At 34.0% G+C, this 16689-nt stretch overlaps 2 protein-coding genes across 3 annotated transcripts; one reads left to right on the plus strand and one right to left on the minus strand.

The window, feature by feature from the left end:
* Positions 1-1457: 1457 nt before the first annotated feature.
* On the plus strand, positions 1458-12890 carry LOC111396949. 2 transcript variants are annotated; one of them, XM_023023581.1, is made up of 8 exons: positions 1459-2561; positions 2653-2692; positions 2781-2873; positions 3548-3667; positions 4043-4141; positions 6093-6152; positions 6239-6333; positions 12624-12890. In XM_023023581.1, the coding sequence occupies exons 1-8, from the start codon at positions 1660-1662 to the stop codon at positions 12730-12732; spliced, it is 1518 nt and encodes a 505-aa protein (XP_022879349.1). In that variant the 5' UTR covers positions 1459-1659; the 3' UTR covers positions 12733-12890. The 2 variants fall into 2 exon arrangements, with proteins under 2 accessions (XP_022879350.1, XP_022879349.1); XM_023023582.1 differs by lacking the exon at positions 12624-12890 and having other exon boundaries at positions 1458-2561; positions 6239-6337.
* Positions 12891-13773: 883 nt separating this feature from the next.
* On the minus strand, positions 13774-16415 carry LOC111396950 (40S ribosomal protein S19-3-like). The gene is made up of 4 exons (XM_023023583.1): positions 16220-16415; positions 15440-15530; positions 14884-15067; positions 13774-14041 (listed from the first exon to the last, which is right to left on the minus strand). Exons 1-4 carry the CDS (start codon positions 16301-16303, stop codon positions 13966-13968), a joined length of 435 nt encoding a protein of 144 aa, XP_022879351.1. The 5' UTR covers positions 16304-16415; the 3' UTR covers positions 13774-13965.
* Between the last annotated feature and the right edge of the window lie 274 nt (positions 16416-16689).

The raw sequence follows: 16689 nt of genomic DNA on the forward strand, positions 1-16689 counted from the left end.
CCATTAATATCTCCAATCACAGTTCTCCAAATTGGTCACAAATTTAATTTACCGAATTTTGATGGTGAGAAGTGAAATTATTTGTCCAGTGAGTACTCTGTCAATTTCACAATGTGTTGTTTTTTAATTTTTAATCTTTAAAAAAAAAAAGATTTAAATTACCCCAACAATACTCAGTCGCTGAGGATGCTCAGTCAATGTTATTCAACGGTTGTTATGTTTCTCCCTCTATATCTACTTCCAAGCCGATGATGCTCAGTTTGCCGATATCCATAAAATTTACGTTCAGTTCGCCGCTGAAAAAGTCATTGACAATTTGTCGATTTTATGGATGTTGATAATTGTGACATAAATATTTCGGATCGTATGTAAAAATAGGTTTAACTATATTAAGAAGAGATTCTTTGACAACTTGGTATTATCGATTGTCAATAAAGTGAGAATTTGAGAATAACAACGGATACTAACAATTGAGTCAATTCTTAGCACTACTTTCTTAATTGATTTCTTTCCTTTAGAGATAAATTTTGCACTTAGTTAAAAGTAGTTATAGCCCCTATTTGAGCCACATTTTTATATCATTAAAATGAAAAATATGACCGTTATCCATCACATCAAGTCACCATTTATGAATTTCTATTTCTGGTGTGGGCCCATAACGGCTCTATTTCTCATTCTCATTCTCATTATAATGTGGTTCAAACAGACTCCATAATTAGGATCATAGTTACTAAAGTTCAACTATCGATTGTAACTGGTCGAAGTTAAACTAAACTCTAAATTCTTGTGAGAACGATATTCACTCACTCACTTTTACTATTGCTTATTAATAAAATAACAGAACAAGTTTTTTGCTCAATTACGAGATGAATATATTTAGCTTGAATTTTATTAATTCTTGGAGGAGCATTCACTTTCATTCACTCCCAAATCCAAAACTGAGCAATATATAATTAAGAAGGCACAATAACGACCCTAACCCTGATTGGCCCCATTCTCATTCTCATTTTTTTTGTTCTCTTTTATTTTCAACCACAAAATTTTTCATAAAATAATATTACACACAAATTAAAACTTTTCATTCTTTTTCAACTACACATTTTTTTAAAAAAAAATACTATTCCAACCATTAAAATTTAGAAAAAATTGGGCCAAACGCAGGCTTAAAATTATTGTGGTCAATGAAAAATAAGGAAAGATAAATAAGAAAAATGTGTAATACTACATATATATATAATGGTGTACACTTAACATTATCCAACAAAAATTATATGCTATATCTCATGGAAGCCCGCTCTCACTCATGACCCCGTATAAGGAGAACCCTGGCCAAATAGGAGTCCCCATTTAACTAAATTACAAATCATAACGGTAATTAAATCTTAATATCTTAATCTTAATACGCCTAAATCCAACTGTTCAGAATCGTAGAAATATTCAAATAAAGATTTAACGCCCCAAAATCAAGCCCACAAAAAACTAGCCGTTACAAACCGAGCGTCCAGAGGTTAACGTTCTTCTTTCTCCCCTTCCCTACACTTCTCACAATAAATGAATTCAAGAAAATTCACAGTCCAACCCTAGACGATAATCTCCCAAATTTTCTTTATCTTAATTTTTTTTTTCCTCAATAAAAGCCATTTTGCTGCGAACTTTCTGATGGATTCAATGAATTTCAAGACAGCCCGAGCAGTTACCCCTGAAAAAGGATCTAGATTTAGTGGAATCTCAAAAAACTCGGAGAATATGAATCCCAATGTGTCGAGTCCTTGTTTAAAGTTGTCGAATTCACCATTGGTGAAATCTGCAAAAAGCACAAAGAAAGCCGTTTCAGAAAACCCTAATATTGGGCCATCACCGAAGAACAAGATTCGAGCGAGGAAGTTTCTGATCGCGAAGAAGAAATCGCAGAAAGAGGAATCGAATGGTTTGGCCGCTGCTGTGGCTTGTACCAAGTGTGAGAAGACAAATGGGAGATCGAAGTGTTTATGTGTGGCATATGACAGTCTGAGGGCTTCTCAAGAAGAATTTTTCAAAAATCGTGGTAAAATAGATGGCGGGGTTGATTTCAAGAAGTTAAAGGAATGCGATAGTAGAGTCGATGGGGAGGAGAATGAAATCAATTCCATGAATCAGAATACAGAGTTTGCACATGGATCCGAATGTGATTTTCTGGAGATTGACAGGGAAAATGAAGACGATTTGAATGCGAATGTGGTGAATGGTGAAATGGGTATGAAGAGAAGGAGGGCTAAATTGTTGGAAGAGGCAAGAAAGAGTGTGCCGGATCCGGGGGCTGGAAGAGTGATGCATTTGGTTAAGGCCTTTGAGAAGCTTTTGACAATTCCAAAATCAAGTGATTCCGAGGAAAAAGAGGAGCAGGAATTGGAGGATAATAAGAAGGGAATTAAATGGGCATTGCCTGGATTGCAAAAACTTCCTGAGGTTTCAGAAACACAGGTTTCTTCATCTTCATTCTGTCCTTCAGATTTTTTCCTCACCTCCGAGAGTTTAGGCTTGGATTCACGCCGTGCGTCTTCACTTAACAGCAGCCAGGGAAGGTGCGTTGTATTGTAAGTTCATTTACTTTTCCGTAGCCCCAAGTTTCTGTCGCTGTTGGTTAATCTTATGGGATTTGTTCGATGACTTCAGTATTTCAAGCAGCATCGGTGGTCGAAGAAGTAGACGAAATGTACGAATTGTGTTTAACCTTTCTTTGCCATAAGTGATATGATGGTTTCAGTTTTAGACAATCTAAGTTACATTTTTCATTTTTATAGAGTACCGAGTCTTCCAGGACTTTTGCTAGAAGAAAATGGAAGAGAAGGAAGCCAAAAGCAACCTCCCTAAAGCCCTTCAAGCTTTTAACTGAGGTTTGCATTACGTGATATGGTTTATTGTGTGTGTTTTGTTTAGTTGTCTTCCTTCAGAGCTAATTTCAAATGTGATTCTCAAGGAATTTGTGTGGCCATGAAATTTGCAAATAATCTAGTGACCAAATCATTATTTATGAAGTTTCGTAAAAAATTTAGCGTTCGTGTACATAATTTCGTCACAGTGAATCTAGTTTATGGTTGATTTGAGGAAGGGTTTCACTGCATTATTCAGCTTTATTATGCTCTAACTTATTTGATAAGAAGAATTTTTAGAGCTGCTAGAACCTGATGAGAAGAAAAGTAGTGGATATTTTACAAGGCTTCATGACCTTTTGAGAGTAGAATAAGCTTGAACTTTAGGCGTAACAGTAAGATTAAGTAGCTGCAGCGCTGCAATCAATTTTGTAATGACCAATTGTCATTTCTCTTTATTTTAATTGTTCTGAGAAAATCTACAACATTAACTTGTATATTATGCCTAAATTGCTTACATCAATGTTCAACTTTGATCCAGACTAGTTGCTTTAATCATCATTCTTTTAAGCAATCAGGATTACCTCATGACATCTCCAAGTTTTCAATTCTTGTTTTAATTATTAACTTGTTTTGACGCTTCAGTAGTTGCTTATCTCTTTCAAAACAATACAATTCTGGCAATTGACCAATTGCAGGAAAGAGGAAAATGCAAAGAGGAAGAATTTATGAAGAGAGTACAGCAGATGCTGGAGGAAGAGGAGAAGCTCAGGATCCCAATTGCTCAAGGTCTTCCATGGACAACAGATGAACCAGAGGTGATTCAAGTACCCTATGGACAAGTTCTTAGTTTAATATAAGCTTTTTTCATCTTCTTTAGATAGAACATTACTAGCCAGGACAGCTTTAATCCCGTCTTTTTTCTCTTATGTTTCCATTTTGATTTTTTGAAATTTGTCTAGTTCCTGATGTTTTGCTACCACCATGGTTTAATTAGAACTTAAGGATACACGCTTTTGAATACCGAAGTGAACTTATATGTGAACCACAAAATATGGACTTATTTGAAATTAACGACAAGATATAGTTGAATGAATTTTTTTTTTTTTTTTTCCAAATATCTCATTACATTGTCGTGTATCCTTGGATATATCGTAATAAGGCAATTTAAATGATTTGGTTTGTGTTGTCAGTGTTTAATCAAGCTTCCAGTTAAAGACATTACAAGGCCTGTAGATCTGTTACTGCACAGTGACATTAGGGCTGAGGAGCGAGCTGGGTTTGATCATCAGGTACATTTATTTTCTTCATCTCTAATCCTGGTTGTACTGTTATAACAAACTAATGAAAGATAGAAATCAGAGAAATGAATTTATGAATGCATTCACTGCTAAAATTGTTTGAGTGCATAAAATAATCTTGATCATATATATGCACTTCTAGTTTTCCATAACTTTGGCCTTCTTTATCAACTGATACTGGCAAGTTTGGAATCAAGAAGTGTAGATATTCTCACAAGTTGCGAAGATGACTTCAATCAGAACTGTTTTGGAATTATCAGCTAATTAAAACAATTTGATCTGAATATTCATCCCTCAACGATGACCCCAAGAAAATTTACATAGAGTAACCTTGTGTTCTAGGTTGAGATAGGCACCTAGGCGAGTACAAAAAAATTAAAAAGTAAAGTAAAATAAAATAGACTGATATATATGTAGCTTATGCAGTTTTGCGTTGTTAGTCCGGTTTTATATTTAACACAAGCAAAGAACAGAGGGAAGTAGTGAAATGGATTCTCATAGATGACAGTTTTAGAGCAACTTATCTATTCGGTATATATTTCCATTACTAAAGTTCAACAAAACGTCCTGTAGATAAAGAAGTTTCGGTAAGATTGGGTCAGGAGCAAGGAAACTTTTTATGATAATTTGTGATGTGAGAAAGTGGTAAACAGATAAAGAACTACACTTTTCACTCACAATACAATCATATATATTTGAAGGATCATCCAAACTGAAATTTATGGACAAACCTTTTCTAATGAGGATGAGGTACTAAATCTGGCCATAAATGAAGAAATTAAAGAACGTATATGAAATAAGTGAATAGTAAGGAAGGCAGATAAGAAAAAATCTGTAGATAAATTCAACATGACAAGAGCTGGAAATGTACACATAATGAGAGAGAGAGAGAGAGAGAGAGAGAGAGAGAGAGAGAGAGAGAGAGAGAGAGAGAGAGAGAGAGAAATTGTGTTGGAAACAAAAGGGTTTATGGGTTTTCTAGTTGAAATAACACAATCAACCGTAATTGTCTCTGATACTTCTGATATTCAAAGGAAGGCAGATAACAAAAAATCTGTAGACAAATTCAACATAAAAAGAGCTGGGAAATGTACACATAACCAAAGAGAGAGAGAGAGAGAGTAAAGGGAGACAAATTGTGTTGAAAACAAAAGGGTTTATGGGTTTTCTAGTTGAAATAACACAATCAACCATAATTGTCTCTGATACTTCTTATATTCAAAGGAAATACACATAACCAAAGAGAGAGAGTACAGTGAGACAAATTGTGTTGGAGAAAACAAAAGGGTTTATGTGAAATTGTCTCTGATAACTCCTGCAATTTCAGTTCTATACAATGATTCTACCTGTTTTTAGCTCCTTTTTAGTCCCTTCTATCGACCATATTCCAGTGATATCAAACAAATTTTAGTTTTGAAGATGTTAATATCCAACTTTCGGTGAATAAATCGTATTGATTGTATACTCTAGTTTTTTCCTAAGAAGAACTTGTTATAAAACTTGAGTCAAACTAAGTTACTATATTTTTTTTTTTACTTCACACCGTGTAAATATTGTCTTTCTTTTTTGGGGTGTGCTTCATTTTTCAATCTAATTATCTCATAAATATGCATCTTGTTATTCCTGTTGTACCATTTAATTAGCAAAAATGTAAAGAAAGGTAAAATTTACAATGTGAAGATGTTCCAATGACATCAAACAAATTTTGGTTCTGGAGATGTTAGCATCCAACTTTCGGTGAATAAATTGTGTTGATTGTATACTCTAGTTTTTTTCCTGACAAGAACTTGTTTTAAGATTTGAATCGAACCAAGTTTATCTTGTTACATATGTTGTAGCATTTATATACGCAAAAATGTGAAAAAGGTGGAACTTACATATTAGTTGAGATAATTTCGTGTTTATGCATCATCTCTTTAACATTATTGCTCATGTATAAAAGGTTGCAGAGAAGCTGAGTCTTATTGAACAGTATAGGATGGAAAGAGAGAGACAGCACAAGGTAAAATTGTAGCAAAACTTCTATTACTAATGAAGAAACACATTTCTGTCTATTTATTTGAGCACTGTTCTGTCTGCTTTTAACAGATGGCAGAAGAAGAAGAAATCAGGAGGCTAAGAAAGGAGCTAGTTCCAAAAGCTCAACCCATGCCATATTTTGACAGGCCCTTCGTTCCTAGAAGGTAAACTAACTCTTCATTAAATGACTTCCATCATGCATGGCATCCTCATATAAGTGATGAATCGACTTTATGTGTCTCACACAATCTTTTTTCAGCCAGTAGGTTTTTTCTATATCATTCCATTTAATGGAAATTCGCGTATCTTCTCTCCTTATTTGAGGGGGGGGGGGGGGGGGGGGGGGTGAATATATATATATATATATATGCTTGATGTTGACAGAGTCGACGCTGAAGGCAAACGAAGGCCTTTCTCAAGAAAACATTCCTTTTGTACAAATAGTTTGACATTTCTTGATGTGTCAAAATCATGGCCATTATCATGTTATTCAAATCAATGGCCGTGATTTTAACACAGCGACTTTGAAAACAAATAATGCCTTCTACAGGAAAATCAATTCCTTCATTTCATTATATTAAAAAGGAAAAAACAGTTGAAGTTCAATGAACTAAAGAAAAAAGATAATCTCCAAACAATGGTGAATTTTTAACTAAAATATAAATGTCTGAATTAAAAAGGAAGCTAAACGACCTACTACCGTCATCTCATAATCTCCTATTTCATTTAAAGTTGCGTGTTTAGTTCTTTCATTTAATGTTGTTGTTTAGATCTCTCTTATTGCTTGTGTATATCCGCGAAGAGAGCCTTCTTTTTAGATTAATTAAACTATCTATTCTCCTCTTTTTCTTAAGCTCCCGTTTGGTTTGGTTAAAAAACATATTTTTAGTAAATTTTGATAAAAGTTGATGTGTTTGGTTGAAAAGTTAATAAAAGTTGTGAATATTATAAAATATATTATTGAAACTGAGTTTAAAAAAAACAAATGAATTTTAAAAAAATTGTAGCCTAACAGTGGATATTATAAAATATATTATTGAAACTGAGTTTAAAAAAAACAAATGAGTTTTAAAAAAATTGTAGCCTAACAGTGTTGAGTTTCTCATATCCAAATGCGTATTTTCTATTGCACATAAACTCCAAGTAAATAGCAATACTAGAGTTCTCCAAAATTCTCTCTATCATTATTACATAAATTGAATCCTACCAATTTATTAAATTCAATTTCAAAACTATGATAATTCAATAAAAAATTAATTAAACATCATAAACTAATCATGAACTATCAAGAATAAATTTTCAGTTCCATCTTATATCTGCCAACAAAACTATAATAATAATTGTTTAGTGAAATCTCACACAAAGTCGTTGACAACTAATAATTTAGTGAGTAAAAGTTTTCGTCTCACAAGATATAAACTTTAAATTGAATTGTATCAACACGCTATTGAACGAGACAGTTGATAATCTAAATTTTATTTTAACTATCTCTTTCAAGTTAAGTTAACTATATTCTAAACACGACCTAATCATATTCCTATTCTGTATTCATATGCAATGTAATGCATTAAATCTAAGGAAAGCCTGACTTTGTTTTGTACAGCTACATATTAAATAGTATTACTAATAGTTCTCGTAGTCTCTAATCTAATTTGAGAACGGAATTAAAATAAATCAAAAAGGTGAATGGTGAAACTGCATGCAATCGACAGCCGAAAGAGAGAAGCACACTAACACGGACTCTATCCTACCCCGGTGATCAGAGTCATTTCCCTCGCCTTGATGGATGTTGAATAGAACTAAGCTCCTCTTAGATAGATTCATTTTGCATTTTGTTAACCTTGATTCTATACACCATGAATGCACCGCTTTCTTGGCTAGCTCCAGTGCCATTAAATTGACAACCAGAGCTGATTTAAGAGATGAGGATCTAGGTACTGAAGTCACCATCAGGGGAAGAAAAATTCCGTTAACTTGTTCAACTGCTAAGAAGAAGCACTTTTTTCTTGCTTGAATGTGGCACAAAAAGAATAAGACGCAAAGGAACTAACGTAGAGCTTTATGGCCTGGAGGCACACTTGTTCTCTCAAGATGACATCATAGAACTTGCGAATCTCTGCTTAGAGGGTACGAGAAGCCGTGGGCCCCATTGAGAAAGCCCAAGGAAGAATTCCTTAAACAGATAAAAAATAGTCAAGTCCATGGGGGTAGTATGATCCCAAAAAAGATAGGATGGATTTTTAGTAAAGATAGGATTTCCAGTAATTGTCGACGAAGCAGCGGGCATATCAGAAATAGATTGTCAAAAATGGTAGATGGAACAAAGATGCATAGCAGGCTTAAAACACGACACAAAGTAGGACGCGCTGAGGTCGAGCTTTTTCCTCTACTAATCATTGGAGCTAACATACGAAATTTTCCGCTGGAAGGGTTTCACTATTAGGGTAGCCGTTGAGAGCAATATTCACTTTTAAGAGTCATGAGCCTCAACGAAACAGATTCGTCTGACCTGCTCAATGCAACAATCTATTCTCTGGTCGGAGTTATTAAATAAGATCCATGCTCCCTTTTTTAAAATACCAATTCTTTCTTTTTGTGAACTTTTCTAGTGTTGAAAGCTAAAGGAAAAGGAGAAAGAGAATTGGGTAAACGTAAAAACGAACGATTCTCCATGTCCCGAAATTTTGTTGAGAAGCAAAAATCACGAGGAAACGCACTTTGATCACATTTCAATGTCCCGTTAGATGGGAAAATGCAATGATCTTGGATCATTTTACTACGCGGTTTCTAAGCATTCCACCATCTTACCCATATTCTATTTCCCGTCTCAGTACCTTCGATGAATAACTAATTGATCACGTACCATACACGTTCTAGGAATTCCGCCATCAATCAAGGAAAGTCACACTTCAAGGTCGTCAGATATAGCTGATATTTTAGAAGTCTCCAATCTCGATCTCCTCTCGAAAGAGGCATTCCAAGGGAGTGATAAGGGAAGCACCCTTGGAGTAGGATGCACTGAGGTCGAGCTTGCATTGATTTTGCAACAATCAATGCAACAACACATCGCAACACGTCCATCTACATAAAGGGAATGTATGGGGTAAAAAGTTTGATTCTCCATGTCCCAAGAATTTCGTTGACAAGCAAAAATCCCGAGAAAATGCACTTTGATCACATTTCGATGTCCTGTTAGAAGGAAAATTGGATCATAAGAAAAAAAGGGAAAACGCAATGATATGAGAAAGAAGGAATTGGATCACGATAAATGGATCGTTTTACTTAGCCCTACCTAAAAAAGGGAGAAAAGCACTAGCGCTTCAGTTAATGAGCAAATATCCGTAGTTTCATAGGTTGCCATAGTGGTATAGGAGCAATGAAATTCTCCTGATGGAAGTGAAACACCCCTCTGAATTCAAGCAACTAATTAAGCGTATCTGTCTACCAGCAAAGACAGGTAACCTATGCTAGGAGTGCCTAGTGCCCCTTACCTTAGCCACAAGCAATATCCAGTAGTACGGAAGTTAGTCGCTTTTAAGATGCTCAACTAGAAGAAAGAGAGATTTCTATTGATAGGAAGCTACTGATCTATGATGCACCGATACGAACACGCGTGTCCGATACGGATACGTCGACTCGTGATTTTTCAAAAAAGTACTGACACGACATGTTAATTAAATTCTTTAATATTCTTCATTCATATAGTATAAATTTATTTTTATATTATTATTGATTTTTCTTATTGAAATTTTTTAAATATGAGTACTTTTTTGTTATTTACTAATAATTTTGAGTTAAAAATATATAATAGTTATAGTAAAAAAGAAAAATAATTATTGTAGAGTGTCAATATAGCGCACATGCACGCTTTCCTAGTTAGAGTGTCCGTGCTACATAACCACTAATTTATAAAGGGCACGAGTTTCATATGGGAAAGTTCCCAAGGAGTACATTGGGAACTTCCCCAAGGAGTGATCGATAAGTCCTCACAAAAGGAAGTCAGCAGTGAACCATGAGAGTCAGTAATTTTCTAGGGAATGTACCCAAGGAGTGATCAATAAGTCCTCACAAAAGGAAGTCAGCAGCGAACCATGAGAGTCAGTAATTTTCTAGGGAATGTATTTCTCTAAAGGAAGTCAAATATCCATCTACCATTATTGACAATCCTTTTCTGGTATGCTTCATTTACAATTGCTGAAGGATCCATCCCATCTTTATTGGGATCATACCCCCTTGGACTTGCCTATTTTTTATTTGTTTAAGGAATGCTTCCTTGGGCATTCAATGGGCCCACACTAGCGTTCTCTTACCCTCTAAGAAGAGATGCGCAAGATTCGGATCAGGAACTTTTAAATAAACAAGACATGCAAGATCAATCAAGAACATAAATAAGGCCCATCTTCATCCAACACATTCAGTTAAGCTAATTATCCCTTGCCAAAAGTCTAATATTCTTAAGTTTTTAGGGGCTTAATCATGTATCCATCTTCTATTTTGTTTACATACTTTTTCACATTTGATGTGTGTAATCTGTTTCTTGCATTAGCTTGATCCCCTTTTTTGAGTTTTATTTATAAGATTTTCAATAAAGTGTTCTTGTTTGGATCTTTTATTTTAGAGCTTTCACTTACGCATTATGGTAACTTTTTTCCTTTTTTATGAGTGCAATATCCCTTATTAAATACTCAATATTTTTTCCACACCAAATTTAAATCAAACACTGCCCTTAATGTCTCAAAATATCGTCAATAAATCAAATAAAATGGCAAAGAATGGAACTAGGTACGTACATCCTGAATTTGTATCTGGAGGTTGATTTGGAACAAAAATGCCAAAACTAGATGGTCCGGACCGCTTGACTGTGACATTTCCATTGGTAAACTAACTAGCATACAAAAGTAAATAAATGGCCTACTAACTCAAAAGCATAATAAACAAAAGGAAAAAAATTAGGTTCTCTCAACAAGTTCATAATCATCAATCTCTTCGTGATCCTGTAGATAGATTCCGGAATCAATTAAGATAATAATCTCACCATTTTCAAAAGCAATCACAATTACTAAGGATGAACTTCCCAAAATTACTAGTATATTTTGGTTTTCTCCCATATCAAGGATGACTAAATCAGCTGGAAAGATGAAATTTTCATTTTTGATGAACATGTCCTCAACTACTTTTTGAGGGTGCTTGATTGATCTATCAACTAGAGAGATACATTAGTTTCCTTTGACTCATCGAAACCTAATTTCTTGTAGATAGATTCCGGAATCAATTAAAGTAATAAAGAGAGAAAGGTGAAGTCAGAAAGGTGAGGACAAATCGATGTAAGTTGGTGCACCATGTACACTATTTTAGTGAGGGTGTCCATCTGGATGTCTGAAGGTGTCCATCTTCTTTGTAAAGCTGATAATGTGAAGTCCTACTACTTTCTTCGATGTCTCCTAAGGGATGGTCATATAGCTTGATTTTCTACTATTCTTTCATATAGCTTATATACATAATTCACTAGCATCTTTAGGGATCAAGTAGTACCCAACTGACACGACGTCGTCGTCATTGGCAACTGCTCTGATTGGATATAGGGTAACTAATTTTGAACTTGATTCTAACGGTAGAAGCTCGAGCTCGTCAAAATCTTACATAAATTGATGAATAGTACATGAAAAGATCACAAATCACAGAGTAGAAAAGAAATCAAGATTCACGATTGTCATGAATAACCAAAAACAACAATATGATTTATAATCCAATTATGAATTAATCAATTCAATTGTATCAACTTGCTAACAAATCGAATTAAATAACACAAAAGAAATTTGTTGTGTTTATTCTAATTATATACTAACAATTTAAGATGGTTTTGAATTAAATATGAGATGAATGTATTGAAATTTCGAATTAAACCTCTCCCATTATGAATATTCTCAATCCATAATTCAATTTTACTTAACTATCTTTCATGAGGTAAGTTAAACCAATCTTTAAACACAATTCGATCATATTCCTATTCCGAATTAATATGCAAAGTGATGCATTAAATTTTACGATTATCTATATAATTGTATACATCATATATGTTATGTCTAACATCTAACTACCCTGTATGTTGAAATCATGAACCTCTCTGATACATTAGCAGCTAATTACCTAAATTGTGCTTAAGCATTTAAATGATTTTGTGCATTCCTCAACCCTCATTCTTTTGTCCGACTGAACTTTTTGATATTTGCAAAAAATACATTTATCATAATAATAACATGAATATTTAATCCCAATTCCCAATCAATCCATTCAATGAGAAGCTAATTGTGGTTCTAATTCCTCACATAAGTATGTCTAAATTGTAGCATAATAATAATAATAATAATAATAATAATAATAATAATAATAATAATAATAATAATAATAATAATAATAATAATAATAATAAAACGTTTATGTTTGTTTGTCTTAGGTCGATGAAGCAACCGACTATACCAAAAGAGCCAAAGTTCCATATTCCTCAACATAAGAAGATCAAGTGTGCGGGAATGACTTGTGTACACAATTGCAATGAAGCTTGAAGTGAGGGGCCAATCATAGAATTGTCGAATTTGAGTTTTTTTATTTTCTTTCACCATTTGTATTTGAATCAATAAGTTTGTATAAAATTTGGGAAGGACAGATCATATTGTGTTGCTGGCGCAATGGAGGGCGATATCAATGAATTTTTTTGGTAGTTTCTACTTTCCAATTTTAATGAATATTTTGGTTAGTTCCCATTTTTGAGTTTTACAATATTTCAAGGCATCTTCTATTCGAAGTGGCCAACAATAACTTGCAAATTGCCATCGATAACTACACCTGACTTTGTAGAGAATCTTAAGATTACAAGGCTCAGTGTAGTCTTAGACACATCTCCAACTCTGGACTTCAAACTAAATTATAACATATTTTAGGCTTAGCCCAATTTGGACTCTATTTTTTCAAAATTCAACCAAGTATTCTCTTATTTTACACATGGATTTCAAAATTTTTCATTATTTTTTAATTACACGTTATATAATCACAATTCAAAACACATTCTCCAAAATTTCTTTTTAATGGAGCCCAAATGGGGACTAACGATTTTCTATTCTCATGTGATACACGAAAAGAACATACTAACATAATATCTAACTTCAGAATTTAGCAATAGTAACACTCGGGGTGACAGAATTGCCAAATGATTGAAGAAACAATTTTTCCACCCACCAACACAAGTGGCAATTTAGTCCCCCCAAATGTCCCCCAAAAGTAGCAAAACTCCTAACTTCATTTAACATCCGGACATAATTTTATTTCACTTAGTCAGCCCCATCCGAGGAGTGGTAGTCATCTACTCTAAATCTTCTAAGGCCCTATTTGAAATTGATGTACATGTAGCAAGATCGTTTTAGTGTTCGATATATTTGTCAAAATATAGATAATATAATTACAAATTTATGGAAAACAATAAATTCCATTCAAGTGGATAAAAGTCACAGTAACTTGGATTCAAAAGGCTTTGCAGCCCCATTTTGCTTGAACGGAATGAAACACGCTAATTATTAAAAGAACCAGTATATTGAATAACCAAGCATAAATTAAAAATTGCACCAACTTGACATGCAAATGAGGTGTGAATATAAACTACAAAAAGAGAAATTTCAATAGCCAAGTACTATTAAGTCTAAACATCATGACATGATCACATTGGCAAACAAAAATTGTCTACGATTACTCGAAGGACACTCTTCAATATTCTAACTCACAACTCCACATAATTAATTAATCTATCAAGGTGCAACAACTGCAATTCGTCCAGCAACTTGGTCAAGGTCCCGTCGGCCATTGGATGTGATCATTCTCCCACTGAAAGAAAAGCAGCATAAAAATGAGAGAAATAAGGAGAAATTTACCAATGCATGTAATCTTGGAAAAGTGTTCTTCACAGTTAAGGTTAGCAGGCATTAGATTCATTATACAAGTAACCGCCCCATAAATAAAAAATGATAAAATATCTGGGTCGGGAGTATCTTGTGAGCACGTATAAGTTCATGTCAAGGGAAACCTAGCTAATAAGTTTTATGAGATCTAAATCTATTATAATTTCTACTGCAGTTCCAAATAGAATATTAAAGTAAAACTCACCAATAAAATATCAGTCGGTAGTATATCTCAGGATATATACAGGTTCATCTCAAAGGAAACTTAGCTAAAAAATTCTGTAATATCTGAATCTCATACCCCTTTTATAACTGTATCAAATTGAATAGTAAGAACCCTTTTGTCTTAGCTAAAAAAGCTGATAAAAGTCTAAAGCAAAGTCATCATTTAATTATAATCACACATTTCTGGGCATCCACAACTTTTATCAACTTTTCAACCACACATTTAATCAACTTTTATCAAAATCTACTAAATATAAGGTTTTTAGCAAAACCAAACAGGGGCTGAAGTGTAACTGATAAAATATCAGGGTCATTGGTATCTCATGTACGTACTAACCCTGTCAAGGGAAACCTAGCTAATAAATTCTGTAAGATCAACATCTATTATTTCTATTATTGTATCATAACTGAATATTAAAGTCAGCATTGTCAGCATTGTCCCTTCACTGGTTATTACGGTTGGATTTAATAGTCATCATACACAGGCTATTAAATTCCATAATATCTAAAACTATAGTCCATTTCAAGCAATCGCAAACTCACCCTCTTGGATCCATCTCAATGATGCTCATCTCCTGTAACTGTTGAAGAATGTGGCGAGCAACAGATCCACTGCTTTTGCCAAAATGAGGTGGGCGACTTCCATTTCTCTTGCTCCCACCATAAATTCTCCGGAAGGCACCCACACCAATGCCCCCCCTCAAATATATTTTCCTTGCCATGGAAGCTGCAAATACGTGATAAAGATGCAAGATAAAAATTTGGCATGACAATAATACTGTCAGATGTATATATATGCCACCAAGAGATTATTATATAGAATAATAGATGACTCTCGTCAGAATATGAAATCCCAGTAGCAAGATAATCTCTCAGTTTTGAATTAAGTTTGAAGGATTCTGATTATTAGACAGTTAATTTATTTGATTTGTAAAGGCATCCAGAGTAAAAATAGTCATTCCATTGCTACTTTAAGCCCCCGCCCATAAATATCTCATTTCTAATTTGCGGGAATAATCCCATAAATAAAAGAACATGAGCACACGTCATGGACTTGTATACAGATATGGAAGAAGAGGAGAGAGAGGGAGCTCATTACCAGCTCTGACATAGTACCAATCAGGATCATATGGAGCCAATTCTTTGAGAACACCTGTTTTCACAATATCAGTCCACTCGGGAAGCTCCATCTGTTTAGGAAAAATGATACAACAATTAAATAATAGAGAGGATATAACATCGCAGCTACTTTTTGTTGTTTTTGGGAGTTAATATTGTTCCTGTTTTCAATTAGGGAGAACGGATGTCCTAAAGGGGCAAAAGATACATCATAACCAAATTAAATTTTTACAACAAAATTGTAAATTTACTTATTCAGTTCTTTATATTTAGTGCTTTCAGTATTTCAGAAGCTTATATCAATCGAAGCTAAAAAAAAATAAAAAGATCTATTGCTCCAATGCTGGAGCCTACCTAATTCATTTTTGTTCAGATTTCAATCTGAGTGTCATTTTGCCTCTGCTCAAGTCCATCTTTTAAATATGGATCAGCCACGAACACACAGCCAATTGTTATCCATCCTCTAAACAATAACCAAATTCACAGAATACATTGATAATATAGGCTACAGGACGCCTCATTATACCCATCAACAGGTAATAAATACAGCTTTTTCAAATTGGTTTGACCCATCACTACCAACTTCACTCCCCCATTTTTTTTTACCTAAAAACATACAGCATGATTATTTCTAACACGATAAATGAACAAAATTCGCCAAGAAATCATCTGCATAACAGTTTCAATGATAAAACTTAGCTTACACAAATAAATTACATGCATATCGAAAAATAAATTCTTACGCAAATAAAAAGAATACCTTGCCAGAACGCTTGAGGTGAGCAGCATAAGCTTTCACGAACTCGTGAGGGGAGACGTCTTTCACAGTTCTTGCAGTCGCCATTGCTCAGATTCAAATCGCGTGCAGCTCACGAGACCAGGAGCAGCAGATGATGGACTTCTGAATCACTCGCACGAATAAGAAAAAACGCAGCTAGGGTTATTGTAAGGGCTGATTGTTACGTTTATATAGCGGGGTATTAATTATTGGGCTTTTTTTTTCAGGATTCGAATATGGTTATTTAACTGGACTCAAATGACTTGGGCCATCGTGTCTACGGGTTCTAGGAACGGAAAAAGGGCAAAATTCACAAGATGAAATTACAAGAGGGAAAATATCATAAATAAGAGATTAATTATGACACATTTTAAAAATAAGAAAATAAGTTTCAAATTTTCAAAATTAGATTTTTATTAAAATATATTTATGATTTAATTAATTAATTATTT

This window comes from Olea europaea, chromosome 7 (assembly GCF_002742605.1).
Source record: "Olea europaea var. sylvestris chromosome 7, O_europaea_v1, whole genome shotgun sequence".
Classification (NCBI taxonomy): domain Eukaryota; kingdom Viridiplantae; phylum Streptophyta; class Magnoliopsida; order Lamiales; family Oleaceae; genus Olea; species Olea europaea.